Here is a 25,251-nt window from a genome sequence, read left to right on the forward strand (position 1 = left end):
AAATATTATTCAACGAGGAGTTTGAAAACAACAATCCAATCCCAGAGTCTCGGTAACAAAATCTAAAGAAAACATTAACTGATTTGGGAGACAGGTAGTGAAGCTTTTTTGTAAGGACAGAAAAATTCAAACTGCATAGTGCAAACCAAGAAGTTAAAGAGGCAGCCTGAAAAAGAAATGTCATCACAAGCAAGTCAGTAGGCCTCTCTGGAGAATACAGAGAACAATGTAAGAAAACTGTACATATAAAAATTACAAAATAAAACTCAGAAGAAGAATTCTATAATTCTCTAAGGCAATTATCATGAAGGTGAGAATATGTATCAGAGGCTAATGTGAAAAAGCTTAGAAATGGAGCAAAGGGTACTGTAAAAGGAATCAGAAATGATAGAAGTGGCATTAAAACTGAAGAGAAGGATATTCTGGATGTCTATAGTAATTACTTTGAAAGATTATGAAATGAGGTAAGCTCGGACTGAGTAACTTTAGAAAATGCTAAAGAGGAAAGCAATCAGTAGCTCATATCAAACTGTGGGATAACAAAAGTCATCAGAAAGATGAAATGTGGAAAGGCAGCTGGAGTAGATGACATTCAGCTAGAAATGCTCAACCATGGAGATATGAAAATTTTACAATAGCTCTAATGCACAATTGAGAAGGCCTAGTCAGAAGGTTAAATTCTGAGCATTCTGTTAAGAAATGGCTAAAAAAAAATTATTGTGGAAGAGAAACTTGGGATAGAACAAGCTGGGGTTAAGCCAAATAGGCACTGTCAAGTTCACATTTTCACTGAAGAGAAAACAAAAATAGTCAAAAAAAATATGAACATAACAAGGATCTGTTTGTAATTTTTGTAGATGTAGAAAAATCACATGACAAGGTGCCAAAAGAAAACTCTTTAAAATGCTACAATTACATGGCATAAACAGAACTTTATGTAGTGCAACACACACACTTAGACTGTATGAATGCCGGAAATCAGCAATTAGAACTGAAGAGGATAGAGATGGTTTTATCAGGTGTAAAGGCAAGGGTGCATGCTATTTCCACTATTATCCATCATATAATATGAATCACATCATGAAGGAAAGTGACAATAAACCTGAATTCAATAAACCTTAAAGAATCCTGAATACAAGTTTTCAGGATTCTTGAAGTAAATTGAATAACTGCTGTAACAAATTTGACCTGAAAATCAGCAATAAAAAGACAAAAGATATGAAAATTGGCAGAAATGGAAAACTTCAATAGCATTCTCAACAGAGAACCTATACAAAAATAAAATACTACAGCTATTTTATATTCCACTTTTGGTGAAGATGTGGAAACATGGAAACAGAAGGCAGAGCAAGCAAAGATAATATGATGCAATCAGTTGAATAAATTATTCAACTGATTCCATCATAGTTAGAAAATAAACATTTTCTAACTATGAGTTTGGTTAGAAAATAAACATTTGAACAAATTTTAGAAACCACAGATATAAAAGATCTCAGAAAAATTAGAGAAGTAAGTAGATGGCATCAATTGCAGAATCATATTAAAAATGAAAATATCAGGAAAAAATTTGATACTGTTAATATTCCTGAATATGTAAGCAAAGCTTCTAAGGTGTTTGATGTGAGGAAAGAGATAGAGAAGAAGATGAAGAGCTAAGTGGATTGATGCATTCAGTAGCAGATCAAAATATAAGATCTGACAAATTACAAATACATTTAGAGGAATATTGTTGGAGTTTAATAATAATGTAAATCTAATCATGTAGTAGTAGTACTATAATAGTATCCTGTACATCTCTTTTGGGTAAATATCAGAAATTGACTATGATCGTGACAATTATCTCACGTATGAATCTTAAATCTTTCACCTAACAAAAACTAAAGAAATTTCTCTGTAATTCTCAAGTTTACTTTTATTCTAATAATCTGGAATTCAATCTTCTGATTTCCAAATTAAGGTGAGCCACATAAAATTTTATAATTTGTATCACTATGTTTTAGGTAAGACATCATGTAATCTGACTGCCTTTCCATACTTGTAATAGCTCTCTCTCCCTCCAGGACTGAAATGTACACAACTGGATTTCTAATTAATAGTTTTATCTATTGTGATTCTGTTTCTTTCTGGCTACTTCATTTAATACTTTATTTTTGTGTGTGAACTGCTCCAGACATCTAGAATATCCTTATCTTCAGTATTTATATCATCTTTTTGTTATTAGATTATTCCTTTTGCACTATTCTTTTCTCAGTTATTAACCTTCTTTGTTTTCTCCGGAACATTGTCACCTTCTTAATATTTATCTTGCTGTATTCTTCCAAAATCATCCCATGTTTTTTTTTTTTTTTTTTTTTGGGAGGAGGAGGGGTGTTTGCTATTTATCACAGTAGGTACTTCTGTTAGTCAGAAACTTTCTATATAATTCCCTCTTTCCATAAACTGCTTTTTTTTTTTATCTTCTCATATCATCATCATCATCATCATCAAATTCCTGCAATGTACCCTCAAGGGGTGTACAGGATATGATGATGCTACATGAAAAAAATTACATCATTACTAACTTCCTATCTATAATTTTCCTCCAAATCAGTCTGTTACTTGTCAAGACTCCAACATTATCAGATCTTATATTTCTATCGTCTAAGGCACTTTGTACCGTATCAATCCACTTATATCTTGGTCTTCCTCTGGGTCATTTTGCTGCCAACCTGGCAGAGAACACTTGTTAATCTTTCTTCTCCCATTCTGTTTAAGTGACCATACCACCTGAGATTAGCTCTGCGAGGCAGCATTCCTGGATGCTGACAATGTCAAGTTCTTTCCTAATATCCTCATTTTTAATATGATATATCTGCGGTCTCTAGTCTTTGGTCAAGTGTTTTACTTCTCACCCAACTCTCAGATCCATAAGTTAAAACTGGTTTGAACACTGTCTTGCATACAGCTAATTTAGTGTTCTGACTAATTTCTCTCTTATTCCATATGAATTTATTCAATTGACTTTCCACCATACCAGCTTTGCTGATTCTGTTGTCTATTTCTATATTTAATTTACCATCTTCACTAAAAATCGTGCCTAAGTAGCTGAAATGTTTTGCTTGTTCCACAGGTTCTCCATTCACAACACAGTTGACATTTTCAATGATTCTGCCTATTTTCATTGTCTTTGTCTTTTTAATGCTGACCTTCATACCATATCTACTACAACAGTTATTCAGTTTAGTCAGAGAATCTTGTAGAGGATTTATTTAGAAGTATAACATCATCCGCATAAAGCAGAGAGCTGACATTAACATCTCCAATTTTGATATCATGTTTAATACCACTTTCCTTCATAATGTGATCCATATAGATAATGAATAACAGAGGGGATAATGTACATCCTTGTCTCACGCCAGATTTAACATTAAATCATCTTCCTGTACTTCCTTCAATTCTAACTGCTGACTTACAACTCAAATAAAGACTGAGTATTGCTCGATATAATGCCCCATTGACACCATATAACTGTAGGGTATTGAATAGCTTCTCTCTTGGCACCCTGTCATATGTCTTTTCCAAATCGACAAAACTTGAATACAGATCTTTGTTATATTCCCATGCTTTCTCGACTATTTGTTGTAAAGTGAAGATCTGATCCTGACAGCCTTTATTTGGCCTGAATCCAACTTGTTCTTCACCAAGCTTTTCTTCCACAATTCTTCTCAACAGTTTCTCAAGTATACTTGCATTGATCTTGCCAGGAACACTCAGAAGGGAAATAGCTCTGTAATTCTCACATTCAGTTTTATTTCCCTTTTTATATATGGGTACTATGAGAGCTATACTCCAATCATTGGGAATTCGTCCCTCTGTCCAGGTTTTCTGAACTATGTAGTGCAGCCACTGCAAGACTCTTATACCACCATACTTCAGCATTTCTGATTGAATATCATCTACTCCTGCTGCCTTTCCACATTTCAAGCCTTTGATGGCTTTTTCTACTTCAAGTATGGATATGTATTCCTGATTGCATGCCTGGTCAGTGTTTTTTTACCACTGTGCTGTCATCACTGCTTGTTTCATTTAGCAGTTTTTCAAAGTAATTACTCCATACTTCAAGGATATCTTTTTCTCCTGTTTTCATGCCACCTTTATCATGTCTAACTCCTTTTACAGCACTCTTTCCTCCATTCTTCTTCTTGATATTTATTTTCTATGTTCTTGCCAAAGTCCTCCCATGACTTTTGTTTAGCTAGTTTTACACAGTGTTTCGCTTTCTTACATTTGTCTCTGTATTCTCTAAGAGCATAAGCTGACTTATTTGCCAGGAACTTTTGATAGGCTTTCTTCTTTTGCTTCACTGTATCTTTAACTTCCCGTGTCCACCATGGAGTTCTGATTTTTCAATCCTTGCAGACCACCTCATCATATGCCTCTCTGGCTGAATCAACCAGGGTTTTCTTCAAGGCTTGCCACTGAATCTCCAAGGTTTGGTTCCTGTTCTCACTCTCTTTCATTTTTTCTTCAATAATCTTTGTGTATTTTAGTCCGCAGTTCACATCTGAGAGCTGCTCAACTTTTATTCGTTTTAAAAGTTTCTTACATGTTATTCTTTTCAGTATGAAATTCAATTTTATCCTGTTTAAGACTAAATATTGATCACTTCCAATTTCAAATCCTCTATACACTCTGGTGTCCTGCACTAGGGAGAAAACATCATTATCAACAATAACATAGTCAATGAGATTTTTCTTATTCCTTGCCTCTTCTCTACACGTGAATTTGTGCACATTTTTATATTGGAACATGGTGTTAGTAATAACCAGTCCATGTCCTGAGCAGAATTCCAACAAATATTTGCCATTATTATTAGCTTTGCTCTTTTCTCCAAATTTTCCCAAAACATTTTTGTATGTCTAACAATCATTTCCTTCTCTGCTATTTAGATCCCCAACAAGGACCAACTTTTCCTTTTTCATTGTGTCAGTAGCTTTCTCTAGAGCCTCAAAAAAATTCCTCCACTTCTACCTTAGTAGAACCTTCTGTGGGACTATAGGCACAAATAAGTCTCATTGTCCAATTCCCCATTTTGATATTTGTCCACATCACTCTACTTGAGACTGCCTGCCATTCAAGAAGATTAGCCTGGTATTTAGTGTTGAATACTAGGTTTTTCATTTCCTGAATTTACATTTTACATTTCATTTACATTTGTCATTTCCTGAATAAAACATTTTGTATTTATTGCTCAGAAAGATCTTTTTTTGTTTCAGTCACCCCTATTATGTCAGTTATGTCGATAGTACCAATCTTTAACTCTGGTGATTTTGAGTTGGGGTGTGCTTTCAGATTTGTTCCAGTATCTGACTTTTCGCTGGTCACCCTGGTTCCCTGGCGAAAACAACGGGGACCTTGTTTAACAGGGTGACGCCCCAGCTAGCATGAAATTTTGTCTTGTTGTACCATCATTTTCCACAGGGTGTCCCAAAATTCATGCAAGAAGTAATTTTGATAGAAAACACAGGTTTTTAATTAAAAATTGTAATTTCTTATTGAATATTTTCCATGACCGTTTTGTATAAATGTGGCTGAATTTCATTGATACAACGCTCAATTTCCTCCTTCAAGGCATGGGTTGTCGTGGGCTTGTTGGCATAAACCTTGGACTTCAAAAAACCCCAAAGAAAAAAGTCCAACGGCGTTAAATCACGTTATCTGGATGGCCAATTCTGATCACCAAAACGTGAAATTACACAACCAGGAAATGACTCATGCAGTAATTGAATTGTTTCTCGGGCTGTATGGCATGTGGCACAGTCTTGTTAAAACCACATGTCGTCCACATCCATATCTTGTAATTTAGGCACAAAAAACTGCATTATCATGTCGCGATAGCGAGCACCATAAACTGTTATTGCCTTACCAGCCGCATTTTCGAAGTAGAATGGACCGATGATGCCTCCAGCCCAAAATCCACACCAAATAGTGACACGTTGTGGATGCATTTGTTTTTCAACAATCACTTGTGTATTTTCTGAACCCCAAATGTGACAATTTTGTCCATTAATGAAGCCATCAAGATGAAAACGAGTCTCATCGCTGAAGATGAGTTTGTTCGAAAAATAAGCATCCACTTGTTGTTGTTCCATAATCCGTTCACCGAACTCTCTTCGCTGTGTGTGTGGTCAGTAGGCTTCAGTTCTTGAGTCATTTGAACTTTGTAAGCATAAAGATGCAAATCTTTCATGAGAATACGCTGTAGAGAGCTTTTCGAAATGCCCAATTCAAGAGACCACGGTGCCAAATTGATGTTCCTGGACTCTCAGCAACACTCTCACAAACTGCTTCGATATTTTCTGTTGAACGACTTGTTGAAGGACGGCCAGAGTGTATAAGATCACTAATTGATCCAGTTTCCTTGAATTTTTTAATTAATCTTTTCACATTTGATGAAGTTAAATCACTATTCCGACCATATTTTGTATGAAAATTGCGAACTGTAGCTGCCAAACCTTCATTATTTTTAAAATATTGCTCAACAATGAAAATGCGTTGTTCTTTCGTGTAGTGCTCCATTTTTAATAACCCTGAACTATCAGCTGTCACGCTGTCTTTTTTTTCTTGTTGGCAACACTTTACCGCACAAATGGTGCTAAATTTAAATCTTGCGTGAATTTTGGGACACCCTATTGGACACCCAATAAGAATACAATTTGGTCGGCTAAATCTGAATTTGCCAGCCCATCCTCGTTTGTTCAGTATCCAGGTAGATACCCAACAAGGTGCACCACGAGAAGGTGAGGATTGGATATTAGGTGAGAAGCCCTGGTCGATTCTCTACATTCTTTTAAAGGCTATGTGGAGGTCTCCTCTCAGTTATACAGCTTTGACCCTTAAGCATCCCTTACTCAAGCACTCCTTACAAAAGCTTACTCAACTCATCCAAAGACCCACTCCCTCCGCTGGTCCAACCTGGTGTATACTGTATTTATTGCACCTGTAATCTACCATATGTAGGGGAAACAAGATGCACAATTCCTATCAGACAAAAGGAACATAAATGACACATTAAATATAATAACTATGGTGAAGCTGGCCTTTCTGATCATGCCCTAAACACTTTGCATAGAATCGACTGGAAAAGTACCAGTTGTTTACATCACACCAAAACATGGTATGAACACAAATTTAAGGAAGCCTATGAGATTCTTATCAACCACCCCAATCTGAACAATAATGATGGTCTAAAAATCCCAAGCATATGGAAGTCATATATTCTACCAATGGAACCTTTCTCCGTAAGAGTTAACTATAAACAGGACTGTAGATAATCCAGAATCTTAAATCTAATATATATTAACAATTGTGATGTTAAAAATAGACATCATTGTTTGCTCTAAGAAAACTATCTATACAAAAGAATGTTTCTCTTATGTTATCTTAAATAGAATTTAGCTTTGATGTAGTTTCTAAATAATTAATTTTTAATTTTATCTGTATTTTTTTTTATTTTTATATTTTCACTAGAGATCATGCCAGTAGAATAACCATTGATCAAATCATTGTTTCTTTAACATGCTGTGTGAAATGTAACTCAGCTTGTCCTTGTGTATTTGTATATACTCCAGATGATGACCTTAATATGAAAGTCGAAACGTCGAGAAATTAAAATAGTTATTTATAACACGGTTGTAAAGTCCATAATTTCTAAAATGAAAGATATACACTGCATGGTAAGGGAGCAACAGAAACTACCCTTCTGAGTCAAAACTGGTCTGGGTAGTGCTCTTGCTATAAAGCATAACATTATACATATTCATAAGGATATGTGCATTGCATTATGGGATACTAAGGCAATTGATGTAGGTCATTATCCTCTTGCATGTGAAGTCACTTCACATGTGGGTTACTTGTATAGTGACTTCACATGCAAAAACTTTGTTTGCTTACACTTGGATAATGGATGATATCGAGAATATTTCTGGGCATCTGTAGTTTAGCATTGTTATTTTCATATCTTTTGAGCATGTCTTATTTTTATGTTTTTAATTGATTTACTTTCAGTTGATTCAATCGGTTCAAAGGATGTTTAGAATTCTCAGTTATTATGGCACATACCCTTGAAAATAGTGAAAACAATAGTAGAAACATATCAAAATTACCATGCAAGAGTAATGGTGGGAGAGATAATAGAGCTTTCATGTTTCTTCAGGGAGACTCTTTGGAACCCTATCTTTTTATTATTACCTTTGACTATGTATTCAGACTCACAGGAAATGGATACAGAATAACTAGAAAATTTGTTCTGCAGATGATGTGCTAAATGATTCTAACATTAAGACTGCCCAAAACCACCTAGATTTATGAAGAAATGCAGCACTGACCTGGTTGGCAGTCAACAGCAGTAAAACTGAAGTTGTAAAGAAAAGAGTAGGAGGAAATATTTTCTCAATGACCACACTCTTGAAGAATTAAGATTTTACCTTCTTACATTGTTACTTTAACTGAAGTTGTGAAAAGAAAGCACAAATCTTTTCAGTTCCATCAAAGTCTAACAAATATCTGGAATCCAATCTCATCAACACCAAAATTTGTCTGTGATAAACCACTAGTCAAACCATATATTTACATATGGTTCCCGTTGAGCAGTTAATATCATCGACAGCTCTGGGACAACATGCCTTCTATCAGTATCATGATATACATAAGAATTGCATTCTTAACACTGTCTTCTTGAAGAAAACCAGCAAAGACTCTTAAGAGAGAGAATTCAGAAAACATCAGCTGAAGTTGTTGAGACCAGTTAGACATTCACCCTCATCTGGTTCAGTGCTCTCTAATGGACATAGAGGCCAGGAAAACAGTTGTAGCAATACATAAGTGAACTTCTTTCTGAGGATGACTCATGAGTCATATGACATTTACGATTTGGCATATAACAGCAACTTGATTCACCTTCATTTAATAGACTATTTCCATGAGCCATTGTTTTATGCATTGATGCACTGATGTATGAATATTTCCCTATTCATACATGAATAAACCATGATGATTTGATTGTATACTTCCCATTCAATTTATAAATTTAGTTTATATCTCAAATCTTTGGTAGAAATATTCATTCAATTTTGCTTTTAAAATAGGATGAAAATCTCATCATTGTATAGCTAGTTGCTTCACCAGGCTTCTAATATGTCCTATTAGATACCTTATTTATCGTATGTTTGTTTTGCACCAGATATCATTACCTCCACTAATTATCAAAAAATATCAGGTGTCATATATAAATTAATTTATCTTCTGTATATAGATATTCTGTACCCTATTGTGTGTGTGTCTATGGCTAGATAGATAAATAGATTTTATGGTGTGGGTACTGGTTTACATACAACAATTTATTTTATTTTTCAGTGGTTATGGATGCAATGATCATTTTCATGAAAAAGACACTCTGTTACATTCATGGGAGGTGTTAGCTGAGCTTTTAAAACACCCAGCATGTCAGAATATGTTAATTGATGTTGGAATGTAAGTGTTATATACAGAACATCTGACTATCTTTAATTAAAACCAAATATAATTATAATTATATTAAAGTGTTAAAATAGTTGCAATATACACTGTTTTGCCATAAATACTGTAGCAACTTTTGCACAACCCCCTTACTGTCGACAGAATTGTGTGAGCCTGGTTCCATTAGTGGCACTGTGTGCAGCCAATATTTGCTTGGTTATCAGTTGAGAGAGAGAGAGAGAGAGAATTGTGGGTTAACATGCAGTGGGGAGATTATGAGAACCATGTAGCTGTACTAGCACTTCAGAAGGTTGGAATGCAGCTACCTGTTAAACAGCAACAACACACTAAAAATGCTCAGGATCAGTAGGATGTTTGTGTATTGAACTATTAGCCATTATAATGATACAGAAGCTAGCTGTATCTGACTGCCAAAGAACAGGCCAACACACTGCATTAGGATGCAAAAGCTTATGAGGGCTGTGAAGGCACACCTCTTCTGTAATCCTGTGAGAATGCAGAAAGTCGTGGCATATGAGATGAACATTTCGCAGAGAGCGATGTCACGTGTACTAACTGATGACCAGGAGGTGAGAGTCTATTGTCTTTCTATTGGACACTTCCTAACACCATAACTTATGTAGCAGAGGGTGATAAAATCAAAGGCATTTCAGAAAGGAGGTCAAAACCTCTGCCAAAGTGTATCAAGACACCATGCTGGAACTTGTGGTATGGCCCTTGAACAACATTTTGTTTCAAGGTAGACGGTGGACCTTCCAACAGGAGTCAGCCCCTGCACACAAGCTGAGGACCACATAATAGTGGTTGGAGGTGAATGTGCCCAGCCACATATCACTATCTGATTGACTGTGTGGAGGACCTGATCTGAATATGTTGGACTTCAACTTGTGGTCAGAGCTTGAGAGAGTAGCCTGCAAGAAATGACACCCAGTTGCCAGCCTGAAGGTGGATTTGGAGTGAGCATTGACTGCATTTCTGTTGGATGTTGTGTGTGTGTGTGCTGCCATCAATATATGGCCTCACAGACTTCGGACCTGCATTAAAGCAAAAGGGGGACATTTCAAACATTGAATGCTGCTATATGTATGTTATACATGTGGTTCATATGTGCTTAAAGTTGTAAATGATTTACTGATAGATTATAGTTTTATGCGCTCTTCAAGTTGCAACAGTATTTATGGCTGAACTAGGTATATTTATATATATATATATCTTTCGATTCTAATTGCTTGAACATAAGTTGTTTAAGCAGTTAGAATTGAAAAATACAGAAAAGTGGTTTGATATGAAATTAGCAGTAAAGGAAAGATATATGCATCACTGTTATTATAATTAATATTAGACCTTCCTGAAGAGTTATAGGGGATGTCATCATTATAGGAAGCACTCTTTGTCATGCATATGCTCCTTGAACTATGCCTTAAACTCATCATTCACAGTTTGCACACTGCTCTGCACATCCCTTCTCAGAGGCCTAGGTTTAAATCTCATCTAGGACATGAAGAAAGAATTTTCATAAGGGCTTTTCAATTGAAGGAGTTTTAATCAGCCTTATATGGTGGTGCCAGGAGTTTCCTCCCACCAAATTTCATCTTATAAAATGGGATGAAGTACCAGTGAATATATGTAATTAACAGACATAATAAACTGGTCTCATAGTGTTAGTTGCTTTAGTCATAATTCCAATAAGAACAATCCCTGTTCATATCTTTGTTATGCAGTTTCCAGTAATAACTTCATATTCTACATCTGTGTTTCTCCTTCTAGGAAAAATCTCTTTCATGTTTAATTGACGACTACCTCACTAGTTAAATGTGAAAGAGATCTTTTTTACCAGTTAGCTTACATGCTCCAGTCTTCCTTCTTTGAGGCTCTGCAATGGATTTCCTTTGGTCTGTCCTTCACACCAAACATTCCAGAGAACCAAAAACCATCTCAGTTAATTTGCTCTATATCCTTGTGGCCAGATCTGCATTCAGTTATTCACCATCTACATGGCATACATCAGAATTACTGAAGTACATTGAATAAACTATTTTATAAAAATTTGTTTATAAAAGTCAGCATAGTAGAACAAATAAAACCAAGTATGGTGGTGAGTCAGATGAATAAACATATTTGGACTAAGAGAGAAATTAATCAAAATGTTAGCATGCAAGACAGTGTTTAAACTGATGTTAACTTATAGATGAGAACCCAGATATGATAGTTATTCTGCTTAGAATTAGAGAGGGAGGAAAGAAATGGCATTGACAGAATTGTATTAAAAATGCGGATATTAGGAAGGAACTTGACATTATTAGTTTTCAAAAATGTGTGAAGAGAGCTAATCCAAGATGGTTTCTTCACTTAAGCAGATCGAGTGAAAGACAGAGAGTTCACACTTTGCTAACCTTTTCCTCTCTACTATACCAGAATGGCAGGGGGAAGCCAAAATTTAGGTGGATTGATGAATTTAGTAGATGTTTAGAAACTGAAATGTAAGACTTGACAGTATTGAGGACCTAGCAAATAATAGGATTATTTGATTAAAAAAAAAAAAAATTACAGGCTGCTAGTAATAATATAAAGTTAGTTGTGTTCTACTAAAGTTAGTTTGGTATTCTGTATCCACCCAAAGGCTGCATGTCTGGAATTTGGTGATAACGCTCTGCTTATAGAAGTTACTTTCAAATTTTGTACAAATGCACCTGTGAATAATTTGACTTCACATGGTTGTCAAGAGGTAGGTACTACTAGGTTAACAATCATCTGTTATTATCATCTTCCATAAGTTTTAAAAGCCAACTTCTAGAAGAATTTTTACCTTACATTAAATTCTTCTAGAATTTAATGTAAAGTAAAAAAATATATATATGTATATTTCCATCTACTGGTATAATTTGCCATTCTGGCTGACCTAGTTATTAGTATATCCACTCTCTTACCAGTAGGCTATAGTGGGCACAGATGTTTGTGATGGTGTTCAGGTTGGACGTGAATATCATCACATTCTGTGAGACCAGTACCACACTTATTAGAGACTTGAAAGATGGAAAAGTTCCATGGTTGCTGTAGAAAAGGGTTTTTGGAAGGGATAGAGACTATCATAATAGTATTACATGAAGAGTTTATATATCATTACTAACTTCCTATCGACAATTTTCCTCCAAATTAATCTGTCAAGACTCCAGTGTTGTCAGATGGTCTTCTGATGTGCTTCTTGTTGTATGTACATTTCTTATCTCATTCTGCTTAAGTAACCATACCACCTGAGCTTAGCTCTTCACACAGATTCCTGAATTTTAACCATGCCATGTCTCTTTCTAATGTCTTTGTTTTTACTCTGTAATCTTTCCCAGAACTTTCATATCTATAGTCTCCAGTGTTTTATTTCTGACCCACCTCTTAGATCCATAAGATAAAATTGGTTTGAACATTGCCTTGTACACAGCTGGTTTAGTGTTTTGACTAATTTCTCTTTATTCCATATAAACTTATTCATTTGACTTCACCATCTTTTCTAACACTGTTGTTTGTTTTCATATTTAATATGCTGGCTTCACTAAAATTTTTTCCTAAATAGCTGAAATATTTTCTCCATTTAGGATGCAGCTAATGTATTCAGTGTTTCTATTTTTGATGTCTTTGTTGCTTTTTATTGCTGATTTTTATACCAAATTTATTACAGTAGTTATTCATTTTAGTTGAGGAATCCTGCAGCTTCATACTGAATTTATTTAGGAGTATACCATCACCTGCATAAAGAACTGTTATTAACATCTCCAATTTTGATGTAAGATTTAATGCCACTTTCTTTCATAACATGATCCATATAGATGACAACTAATAATGGAAGCAAAGTGTAACCTCCAGTCTGCTGTATTAAGGTACAATAAATTTACAACCTTTCATTAGTTAGGGGTCACATAAAAATTATTTATTTCCTGTACATTGCTTTGTATGAATTGGAATCATGATAAATTGTAACTGAGAGTTCTCAAACTCTGATATTATATCTGATGTAAATTGCCATTTTTGTAAATGTAATAAATAGATGATAGATGATAAATAGAAATATTAATAAAAATATTTCTATGCTGTTTACATTAGTTTAATTTCATTTATTTTATTTTCAGGCCAGTGATGCACAAAGGTGTAGTATACAACTGTAGAGTTGCATTTCTGAACAAGTAAGAAAGTTTAAATTCATATTGCTTTATTAATACAGTTGACTATTGCTATTTCAAACATACAGGAGCCACAGGAGTAGTTTGTTTTTCCTGGATGTTTGTTTTTGTTGTATATTTCCTTTTGAATAGCATTGAGTTGTCTATTTAGTCTTTCTGGTAGTTTGCTTTATTGAGAGTTTACTGTATTATTTTAATTTCTATTGGTCAGTATGGGATGAGAACTTTTTTCATTCATGGAATGACTGAATGTTATGTGCTACTATAATTTTGATTAAATTAAAAAATGTTACATAAAATTACCCCAAGAATAAACATTGTCAACAGATTACTGTTTAGTAGCATATTTTTCCAATGAAAAACAAAGTATTTGATGTTTATTATTATTTTATGGTATTTTATTTTTTATTGATAATATTTTCCTGCTAGAAGGCTTGGAATTTGCTAAACAGCTGCTTCATGACATCATCATTTGCTGATATGTACCCTCAAGGGGTGCAATATAATTATTATTGTACTATGTAAGTGACTTTACATTATTGCTAGTTTCCTGTTAATAGCTTTCTTCCAAAATAATGTTATTTGTCAGCTCTCACATTTCTAAACTACTATGAGCTCTATCAATCCTCATAGATCTCAGTCCTCCTATGAATCTTTTTCTGACATTGAACACCTGTTTTACTAACTTTACTCCTCTCTCATTTTTATCATGTGACCATACAATAGTGAATTATCTCTCCTCAAACTTTCTTGAATGCTAGCAATATAAATTCCTTTCTGATATTTTCATTTTTAACACTATCCTCCCATTGATGCTGTTTATTCTCTCTTGTAATTTTACTTAGAACTAGCATATCTATATTACACCCTCTGTCCAAAAAGAAACTGAACTTTTAGAAAATAGAAGAAACTAGTGTCGCCACCTGTTGTATCTTTTTGTTGTCGAAAGCAGCACCCTTCATTAGTGTTGTCAACTGTTTATGACATTTGTTTCATTAGAAGCTGAGTTATAGTACCAAGAGTGATGGTGTGTTTTGATGAACGGTTGGAAAATGGGTTTCAAACAGAGAGTGGCGATTGACTTTTGTGTTAAACTTGGTAAACGTTTTACTGAAATGCATCAAATGCTTCCAAAAGCATACGGTGATGAATGCTTATCCCGTACTCAAGTTTACGAGTGGTTTAAGCAATTTCAAAGTGGTCGTGAGATGCTTGAGGACGACGAAACTCAAGGCCGTCCAACAACTGGACAGAGCGAAGTTAACATCCAAAAAGTGATTTCATCAAAGAAAACCTGAAATCGTCTGTGAGATTGATTGAAGATGAATTGGGGATTTCAAAATCAACTGTGCACAACATTTTGACCGAGAATTTGGGTCTTCGTAAATTGAATTCGTGATTTGTTCGCCACAAGTTGACTGACAACCAAAAAATTATTTCTAGGTTTTTTAACTGTCCTAGATCAAACCATTTTTTATTGATGTTTCTTAAGTATAGCTTTCAGCTAAGTTTTAACTCTTTCACCAGTAGATTATGATCAGAAACAATATCTGCACTAGGATAGGATTTTTATGCTCTTTTCGGAACTTCGAAATCATTTAATTAGCAAGTAATCAATTTGGTTTCTGACTATATTTGAATTATCATCCTGTGGCGATCACCAAGTATATAGTCTTCAAGGGTGGTAGCTTAAACTGTGTGTTTGTGACTATTAGTGCCTGTTCTTGGCAGAATTGAATAAGACAGTCTCCTCTCTCTCATTTCTTGTTCCCAGTCCATGTTTGCCAACTATATCTCCACTTCTATCTTTCCCAACTTTAGCATTGAAATTGCCCATGATGATGTTAGTAGAATGTTTCTTTTAATTGATCATAAAATTCTTCAATCTCGGTATAGTTCTTGTCAGAAGTAGGGCCATAGACCTATATAAGATGACCTTTCAGTTTTAATAACATCATCTTATCTAAGTAGGGGATGAAGGTCAATAGTGACTTATTGACATCTTTGTTTAATATTATTCCAACTCCATTTTGATGATTGTTTTTCACTACTTCCAGAGTGGTACATTGTCATGTCATCACTTGAGTTTAGCCTGATCCTGGCCACCTAACTTCACTCTTTCCTAAAATCCCAATTCCAAGTCACTCATTCAACACCATTTGTTGAATGGTGTTTCTTAGCTTACCTGCTTCATACAGGATTCTGACATTCCAGGTTCCTAGTTTTAGTGGACACACCATTTTGAGTTCAGAGATTCTGCGCTTCCCTGTCCCATTTAAAGGACACCGGAAACTTTGGGGTCATTTATGTAGATTTGCTCGCCATGGTGGTTAGTCTTGAGAAAATAGAGCAGTAGTCTCTCCATTTGCTTTCTGCTCCACAGCATTACAGAAATACTCAATAAAATGTATTGAATGCCATCTGCAATTTTCTAATCACAAGCTTTACTATCATCATGAGACTTCAACCTTGTGTCAGTACTGACAAAGCTGCTTCCCTTTGAGAGGATTGAATCCTTTAATTTTCCTTGTAACCCTAGGTAGGGCTCTAACCAGGTACTGACAGCCAGAGTAAGCTGAGCCCAGGTTGTTTAGAGGTCTGCTTGTCTGAAGATTATTCTGTTCTGCACATTTAAATTATATATTTAGTTTAATCCTTTATCCAAGTGTAAGCAAGCAAGTTTGCACCTGAAGTATCTTCAGGACTGGGGCAACACTTGTGGCAAAGGTGGACTGAGTTCTCATCACTTTCCTCAGTATCCCATAATGCAAAGCACATCTCCTTGCAGACATGTATAATGCCATGCATTATGGGGAGAGTCACTACCCAGACCGGTTTCAACCTTTTTGAGGTCTCTTTAGTGGGAGCCAGACCCAGAGGTGATACCAAGGTTGAAGCAATGCAGAAGTCATATTTCCTTACGCCAGTTGCCAAAAGGTGTCACACTTTATTATAAATTACTCCAGATTAGAGAAAGATGTTGGAAGTTTCTTTCACTTGATTAGACTATAAATTATATATTTAGTTTAATCCTTTATCCAAGTATAAGCAAACAAGTTTGCACCTGAAATATCTTCAGGACTGGGGCAACTTGTGGCAAAGGTGGACTGAGTTCTCATCACTTTTCCTTAGTATCCCATAATGCAAAGCACATCTCCTTGCAGACATGTATAATGCTATGCATTATGGGGAGGGTCACTATCCAGGCCGGTTTCAACCTTTATTGAAGTCTTTTCGGGGGGGGGGGGGTACAGGATAATTATGATAGCACTACATGAAAAAACTACACCATTACTAACTTCCAATCAACCATTTTCCTCCAAATTAAATCATTATCTGTCATCGATGTTATCATATCTTATATTTCTGTCTTTTAAGGCACTTTATCAACATCTTGGTTTTCCTCTGGGTCTTTTTCCTGCCAACCAGATAAAGAATTTTCTAATCTTTCCTCTCCCATTCTATTTAAATGACTATACCACCTGAGATTAACTCTATTAACACATTCCTGAATGCTAGAGGCAAGTGCTTTCCTAATATCCTCATTTTTAATGTGATACTGCCATTACTACATATACTGACATTCCATGCAACTACTACAGGCCATCAAGTACTTTAGCTCATCTGTTCACTGGGCATCCACAGATGCTATATGCTCACTCCAATGCTTGGTGATGTGTCACACCAGTCCTCTCCATGTAGTCCTGTTGTATGATTTTCTGGAGTCTTCAACTCTCTGAAGATCAGTCACTCCACACACACACACACACACACCATCCATCCATCTCATTGACTGTCTACCCCTTCCTCTTTTTCCAGGAACTTTACATTATATTACTGTTCTAAGAAGTCCTCCTTCCATCCTTTCAGTGTGTCCAAAATATTTTAACTTTCTTCTGTCAATATCCTTAAGGAGGCTTAAAGTTCTACTGATCTTTTCTAACACTCATTCATTTGTATGCCTTTCAGTATGATATTCTCAACAGCCTTCTGTAACACCACATCTCAAAAGCAGCTATCCTTTTCTTATCTGACTTCTTTAGGTTCCAAGTTTCACTTCCATAAGTAGCTGTTGGAAAAACAACTGCATCCAAAATCCTCAACTTTGTTCTCATGGAGAGATAGATCCATCCTTCCAGATTTTATACTAGTCTCTGACTGTTGTTTCAGTCATTCCCAATTTTCTTCTGACGTCTTCTGAAAAGCAATTCTTCACATTAATAATGGATCACAGGTACTCAAACTTGCTGACTTCCTCAATTCTTTCTCCATTGGCAACAAATAAAAATGTCATATATTGATCAGAACTGTTTTACAAGAACATTTAAGGAAGCCTTGCAAATGATTAGGATCCCTGCACAATGCAGTAAAAATCAAGGCTTAAGTTTACATCAAGTATGGTCTGCTTTCATCAAAAATTTAACTGCCACAGACCTAGGATGTAACACACATGATACTGTAAAAAAAATGTTATATTTTATATCTGCATCAGATGCGGCATTTGTAAAATTTTATTTATGTACCAGCTGCGCCATTTGTAAAAATTTTCTATCCATATCTATCTATCCTGCCTTGTCTTTGTCTTTAACTTTCTTACTATGGTTGGCTGTCTGACTTTCTGACTGCCACCATGTATATGCTTACCCTGTCTTATCTCTCACGCTCTATAGTCTAGGAAATTTATTTGTTTATTGGCTGCACCAGCTAGACTATAATTTGAGAATGAGAGTGTAAGACTTTACTCAAAGACAATACAGGTTTCTGAACTCGCATGCACATTCCTCGGTTTACTTTAAATTTATCCCTTTCAGTCAGTCATGACAACTATATAAAAATCATAAACGTTACTAGCACACAGTTTCGGAATTTTTTTTGGAGATAGTGCATTGATACCTCACAGTTCAGTGTGTTGTTTACAAACTATTAAGACCTAAAGAATATTTAAAATATGCACACTAGATATATACAGATTCGTCATTCTTCTAAACCTTGATTCTGAATTATCATAACACTTAACTTCAACATTACATGAATTGTAATACACACACACTGGTGTATTCTAATTTAGCTACTTTCTACACATTTTCTCTCTCTCTCTCTGGCACATTATATATATGTTAGACTCATGCACATTCTACACATAACTTCAGAAATATAGTTACAATTTTCTCCTTCATAAACAATCCTTTGCATTAACCAGAAGTCCTACAGATATCTTCTTAACCTTCATATCATTCATGGTGTCGATCACTTCCTTTCTGACATCGTGTTATAAAGTTTTCTTCATGTAGACGATCCACATTGACAATAGCCAAAGTTTCTCTTCTATTCTCTTTGATCACAAACAATAAAATTCTTTAAACATGGACACATCTCTAGAATCCTGAAAGCAGACACGTGAAGCTTCCTCTTCCTTTGCTGACCACAGATGGTCAGTGATTACAGGCAAGAGTACGTATTGAGAATCGTGTCATAATTTTGCTTACTGTTGGGGCACCTTATATGTGTCTAGCTTCCTTTGTCTTTACTTTCACGCACCTTTTGAACTCATCACGAGTTTACCTCCAGGTGTGCAGACGTCATCTTTACGTGCTATTTGACTCTTTGTCTTTGGTACTTGTTGCCCCCTTTGATGCAGTGACATCACCTTTTGTGACTCTTTGTAACTTTTTTCTCTCATGATAATCCTCTTTGTTCTGCTGTTAATCTCACTGTAAACTTGCTGATTCGTGTACACATTATGGAAACAAAGGAAATCCCTTTTTTCTGAGCACAATAACTAGTAGGGAATTTTTCATTAAGCATCTTGCATATCTATTCAGTACATATCCTGATTTTAAAACCATTGCAAAAACAAACATGATAAATTATGGAATCATTTATGAGAGATTTTACAATACCACAGAATGTGATAGTAACAACTAGCAATGTTCCAACATGCGTATGGTAAAAATTTGCCATTTGTATTCTGGTTTATCAATTATATGTAACAGCTGTGAAGTCATCAAAACATCTAATATGTGTAATTAATTGTTAGTAGGCTTTTGTTGTGTAAAAATTTTCTGTACCAGTATCCCTGATGGAAGTAAGTCTTACAACTTATAAAACTTATCGTGTTTTAATTGCTAATTTTTAAACTCTTTATTTACATCATAATGTGGTCTCAATACCAAAAACTACCCACAGAACTGCTAAACTACAGAAACTTGTTTACATAATTTCTTCCTTATTCCATATAAATTTATTAAGTTGACTTCCTACCATACCAGCTTTAGTACTTCTGTTGCCTATTTCCATATTCAATTTGCCAGCGTCACTAAAATTTGTGCCTAAATAGCTGAAATGTTTTACTTGGTCTATAGCAGTGGTTCTCAACCGGTGTTCCTCGGAACACTGGTGTTCCGCAGAAGGTGAATAGGTGTTATGCGAGAAGTTCTGGAATTTGTCATTTTTCAATTAATTTGTCAGCACAAATTAATTTAATGATGGTTTAATTGATGTTAATTAATTATTAATCAAGAATTAATTATCAATTATTGATTAATAATAAAAAAATCAGCTAAATTGCCAATTAATTATTAATTTATACATTACAAAATAACCAAGGTGTTCCGTGAAAATTTCAGGATTTGTGAAGTGTTCCGTAGTCGAAAAAAGTTTGAGAAACACTGGTCTATAGGTTACAGGATACAGTTGATGTTTTCAATAGATAATAACAATGAAGATAATGTACACATATGTCACACACCTGATTTATACTATTTATTGCATTTTGAAGAACTTTTCTCTTGGCACCTTGTCATATGCCTTTTCCAGATCAACAAAACTTAATACAAAATCCTTGTTATATTCCAAAAATTTCTCAACTATTTGTCTTAAAGTGAAAATCTGGGTCTTTTTCCTGCCAACCAGATAAAGAATGTTTCTTAATCTTTCCTCCCATTCTATTTAAGTGACTATACCACCTGAGATTAACTCTATTAACACATTCCTAAATGCTAGGAATGGCAAGTTCTTTCAATCCTGACAACCTCTATTTGACCTGAATCCAGCTTCTCCAAGTTTCCCTTTCCACAATCCTTCTTAGCTGTTTCTCAAGTATACGTACATAAATCTTACTAGGGAAATTCCTCTGTAAGTCCCACATTTAGTTTTATTTCTCTTTTTATAGCTGGGTACTATGAGAGCTTTATTCCAATCATCTGGAATTCAAACCTGAGATCAGGTCTTTGGAATTATGCAAAGTAGTCACTATAAAACTTTTATATCTCTCTTCTTGAGCATTTCTAGTCAAATATCATCTACTCCAGCTGCCTTTCCACATTTCAAGTTTTTGGTGACTTTTTCTACTTCAACTATTGATGTGTATTCCTACTTACATGCCTGTTGAGTATTTTCTACCAGTGTGTTGTTGCTGCTTATTTCATTTAGCAGTCTTTCAAAGTAATTACTCCAGAATCTAGAATATCTTTGTCTTCAGTTTTCATGTCACCTTTTTTTTCATCTCTAATTCTTTTTACAGCTTTTCCTCCATTTCTAGGCTTTTTTAATAGTCTCTAGAATATTTTGCCAATTTCCTGATATTTATTCTCTATGTTCATAGCAGTCTTCTCATGACTTTGTTTAGCTAGTTTTACACAGTGCTTCAGTTTCTTACATTTTTCTCTGTATTCTCTAAGTAAGAACACAAGCTGACTTACTTGCCAGAACTTTCCATATGCTTTCTTATTTTCCTTGACTGTATCTTTAACTTCCTGAGTCCACCATAAAGTTCTGATTTTTCTATCCTTACATTCAATCTCACTATGTGCCTCTCTGGCTGAATCAATGTTTTCTTCAGGGTTTGCCACCAGTGAATCTCAAAGGTTTGGTTTTTGTTTTTAATCTGTTTAATTTTTTCTTGAATAATGTTTGAGTATTTGATTCTATTATCCACTTTTGAAAGCTGTTCAACTTTTCTTACAAACTAATCTTTTCAATATGAAATTTAGTTTTATCCTGCTCAAAATGAGATAGTGATCAATTTCTATTACAAATCCATTGTATATTCTTGTAATGAACCAGGGAGGAAAATATTGCTTTCAACTATAACATAGTCAATAAGACTATTCTTATTTCTTGCATCTTTTCTCCATCTGAATTTGTGCACATTTTATGTTGGAACATGGTGGTGTAATAACTAACCCATGTCCTGAACAGAAATCCAGCAGGGCATTTACCATTATTATTAGTTTTGTGCTTTTCTCCATATTTTCCCAAACATTTCTATATGTCTGGTAATAATTTCCTACTCTACTGTTTAGATCTGCAACAAGGACTAACTTTTCCTTTTCTTTGTATCAGCAGCTGCTCGAAAAACTCCTCAGCTTCTTCCTTAGTAGAACCTTCTGTGGTACACAAATAAGTCATTGCCAGTTTTCCATTCTGATGTTAGCCAACATCACTACTTGATATTGCCTGCCATTCAATCATCATGCATTATATTCCTCCAATTTATACTAGCTATAAACATGTGACTCATCATATAGCATGATGCACCTTGTCCATGGGAGTGTACACACTGGCTTCTTTTCAAGCAGTTTGTGTGTGTACACAAGAATTGTAAATAAAGTTTACCTTTTCATTGTGTCAGTTGCTTTCTCTAAAGTCTCAAAAAATTCCTCCACTTCTGAGTAGAACCTGCTGTGGGACCATAGGCACAAACAGGTTTCATTGTTCAATTCCTCCATTTTGATATCGCATACCATTCAAGAAGATTAGCCTCATATTTAGTGTTGAATACTATAGCTACTCCTTTTCCCTGACTGTTATTGCCTGAATATAACATTTTGTATTTATTTCTTAGAAAGATCTAACCAGTTTTTTTTTTTTGATTCAGTCATCCCTATTATGTCGATCTGGTAGTTATCCAATTCTTCTTCTGCTAGTTCCATTTCTTTTTCATTGATGCTTAGATTGATAGTACTAATCATGAACTCTGTTGATGTCGAGTTGGGACATGTTCGGGGGATTGGTTCCAGTAGCTGACTTTTTGCTGTTTGCCCTGTTTCACTGACAAAAACAATGGGGTCCCTTGTTTACAGAGTAATGCCCAAGCTGGCATGAAATTCTGTCATGTTATACCACCATTTTATATTGCGGCTTAAGGTAATAAGAATATAATTTGGTCGTCTTAATCCCAAATTGTCAGCCTATCCTTGTTTTTCAGTAATACTTAATAGGGTGCCACACAAGAAGGTCGGTTCTCTGCATTCCTTATAAGGCTATGTAGAGGTCTCCTCTTAGTTATACAGCTTTGACCCTTAAGCACATCTTGTGATTTCTTCTTCTCAAAATGCATCACCTTGCAATTGGCCATGTTCAACTGACAGCCATTTAACTTTGGCCATACTGCCACTCTATAGCAAACAACTGAATATTTCTTTCATCATTTCTTATATTATTGATGCACAAATTGAACAACAGAGAAACAAGTACTAAGCCCTGTGGTGCACCACTTGTCACCTGTAGTGCAAAGTTGATGTACAGTTGCTACAAAGAAGTGTCTACAAATTAGAACATCATTTTTTAAAAAACACTGAAATCCCTCTTCCAGGTCTTCCCTCCATCTTTACCTCAATCATATTTGTAGTCCAGTCTCAGTGTCTTAATAGGCATCCTTTCATGATATTTCTAATGTATGTAGTATGTCTCTTTTTTCCTTTCACCTTTCTTAATACTTCTAATTTTTTGTCATGTGTTTTTTTCCAGATGGCAACTTCTGGAAAAACTGAATACGTTATGTCAACTTTATTAACATAATGTATTCAGAAGTGAGTTTTGGATCTGGGAAAATTTTATTAGCAACTGTATATATTTTCTTTCTTTTTTTGTAATGTCTCTCTCTCTTTCCCTTGCCCTTACCCTACTGGATCATGCTAGCATACTAGTTTATAACCTGACATTTTTGTCCCTGCTAATGAAAAGATAACCATTGTTCATAGCATGTGTATATACAGTATTGTATTTCATTATATTTAAGTTTCAATTATTTATTTTCTGACGATGATGGTTTGTGAGACACAGACCCAAGTATTTGTATTTACAGTATTTTTTGTTAAATGCCTTTATAGCAGGTATGTGTTTTTATTATATTTTTATTATGATTTGTTACAGTTGTCTCTCCAACAAAAGATTGGTTACCATACATATTAAAGTATCATGAACTGGGCTTGAAAATTTTTGTGTTGGCTCACTAGTCAAGGAAATATCTCACTCATCAGATATCCATGTCCCGAATCCTGAAAAAGTTAGTCTTGGTGAATTATACCACAGTTGCCTATTATTTCATAGTCATGTTAATTCCTAAATCTCGTCAGTTTATATCATCATCAAATTCCTGATATAAGCACTCGGGGAGGGGGTGTATACAGGATGGTATGATAGTACTACATGAAAAGTTACATCATTACTAACTTCTTATCAACAATTTTCCTCCAGATTAGCCAGTTATATGTTAACATTCCAATATTATTAGATCTTATATTTCATTCTTCTAAGGCACCTTTTACTGTATCAATACACAAAACATCTTGGTCTTCCTCTGGGTCTGTTTCCTGTCATCTTGGCAAAGAACACTTGTTTAGCTAATCTTTCCTCTCCCATTCTGTTTAAGAGATTAGCTCTGCTAACACATTCCTGAATGCTAACAATGTCAGGTTCTTTCCTAATATCTTTGTTTTTAATATGATACTGCTGTTGATGTCATTCTTCAGTCCCCTAATCTTTCTCAGGCTTCTCATGTCTGTGGTTCTCCCACCCCCCCCCCCCCCCACCCCCCCCCCCCCCCACCCCCCCCCCCCCCCACCCCCCCCCCCCCCCACCCCCCCCCCCCCCCACCCCCCCCCCCCCCCACCCCCCCCCCCCCCCACCCCCCCCCCCCCCCACCCCCCCCCCCCCCCACCCCCCCCCCCCCCCACCCCCCCCCCCCCCCACCCCCCCCCCCCCCCACCCCCCCCCCCCCCCACCCCCCCCCCCCCCCACCCCCCCCCCCCCCCACCCCCCCCCCCCCCCACCCCCCCCCCCCCCCACCCCCCCCCCCCCCCACCCCCCCCCCCCCCCACCCCCCCCCCCCCCCACCCCCCCCCCCCCCCACCCCCCCCCCCCCCCACCCCCCCCCCCCCCCACCCCCCCCCCCCCCCACCCCCCCCCCCCCCCACCCCCCCCCCCCCCCACCCCCCCCCCCCCCCACCCCCCCCCCCCCCCACCCCCCCCCCCCCCCACCCCCCCCCCCCCCCACCCCCCCCCCCCCCCACCATTGCAAGCTCTCCATATCATCTTGATTTATTATTACTCTGCCTAATTTTGCATCATCAGCAAACAGCAATATTTTCTTTCAGGTTATTTTCCATATTACCTATGCACAAACCAAATGCAGTGGTCCTAGCACAGAACCCGTGGCACACCACTAGTCACAGCTCTCGCCTGGATTCTGCTCCTTCATATATCACTTTTTGATATTTGTCCCTCAGCCATCCTGCTATCCACATAACCTGTGTCATATCCATTACCATTTGTTCTAATTTGT

General features: G+C 36.2%; 1 protein-coding gene across 1 annotated transcript in view; it reads left to right on the top strand.

The window, feature by feature from the left end:
• The window catches only part of Nadsyn (NAD synthetase), a 396,250-nt gene that overhangs the window by 53,551 nt on the left and 317,448 nt on the right, over positions 1-25,251 (top strand). Inside the window, exons 4-5 of the mRNA XM_090408625.1 lie at positions 9,394-9,510; positions 13,635-13,688. Coding sequence (XP_090264751.1) covers positions 9,394-9,510; positions 13,635-13,688 — 171 coding nt within the window. The remainder of the gene's footprint in view (positions 1-9,393; positions 9,511-13,634; positions 13,689-25,251) is intronic.

The sequence above is a fragment of the Typopeltis vanoorti genome, chromosome 18 (genome assembly GCF_054136105.1).
Source record: "Typopeltis vanoorti isolate ZY-2024b chromosome 18, IOZ_Tvanoo_1.0, whole genome shotgun sequence".
NCBI classification, from domain to species: Eukaryota; Metazoa; Arthropoda; class Arachnida; order Uropygi; family Thelyphonidae; genus Typopeltis; species Typopeltis vanoorti.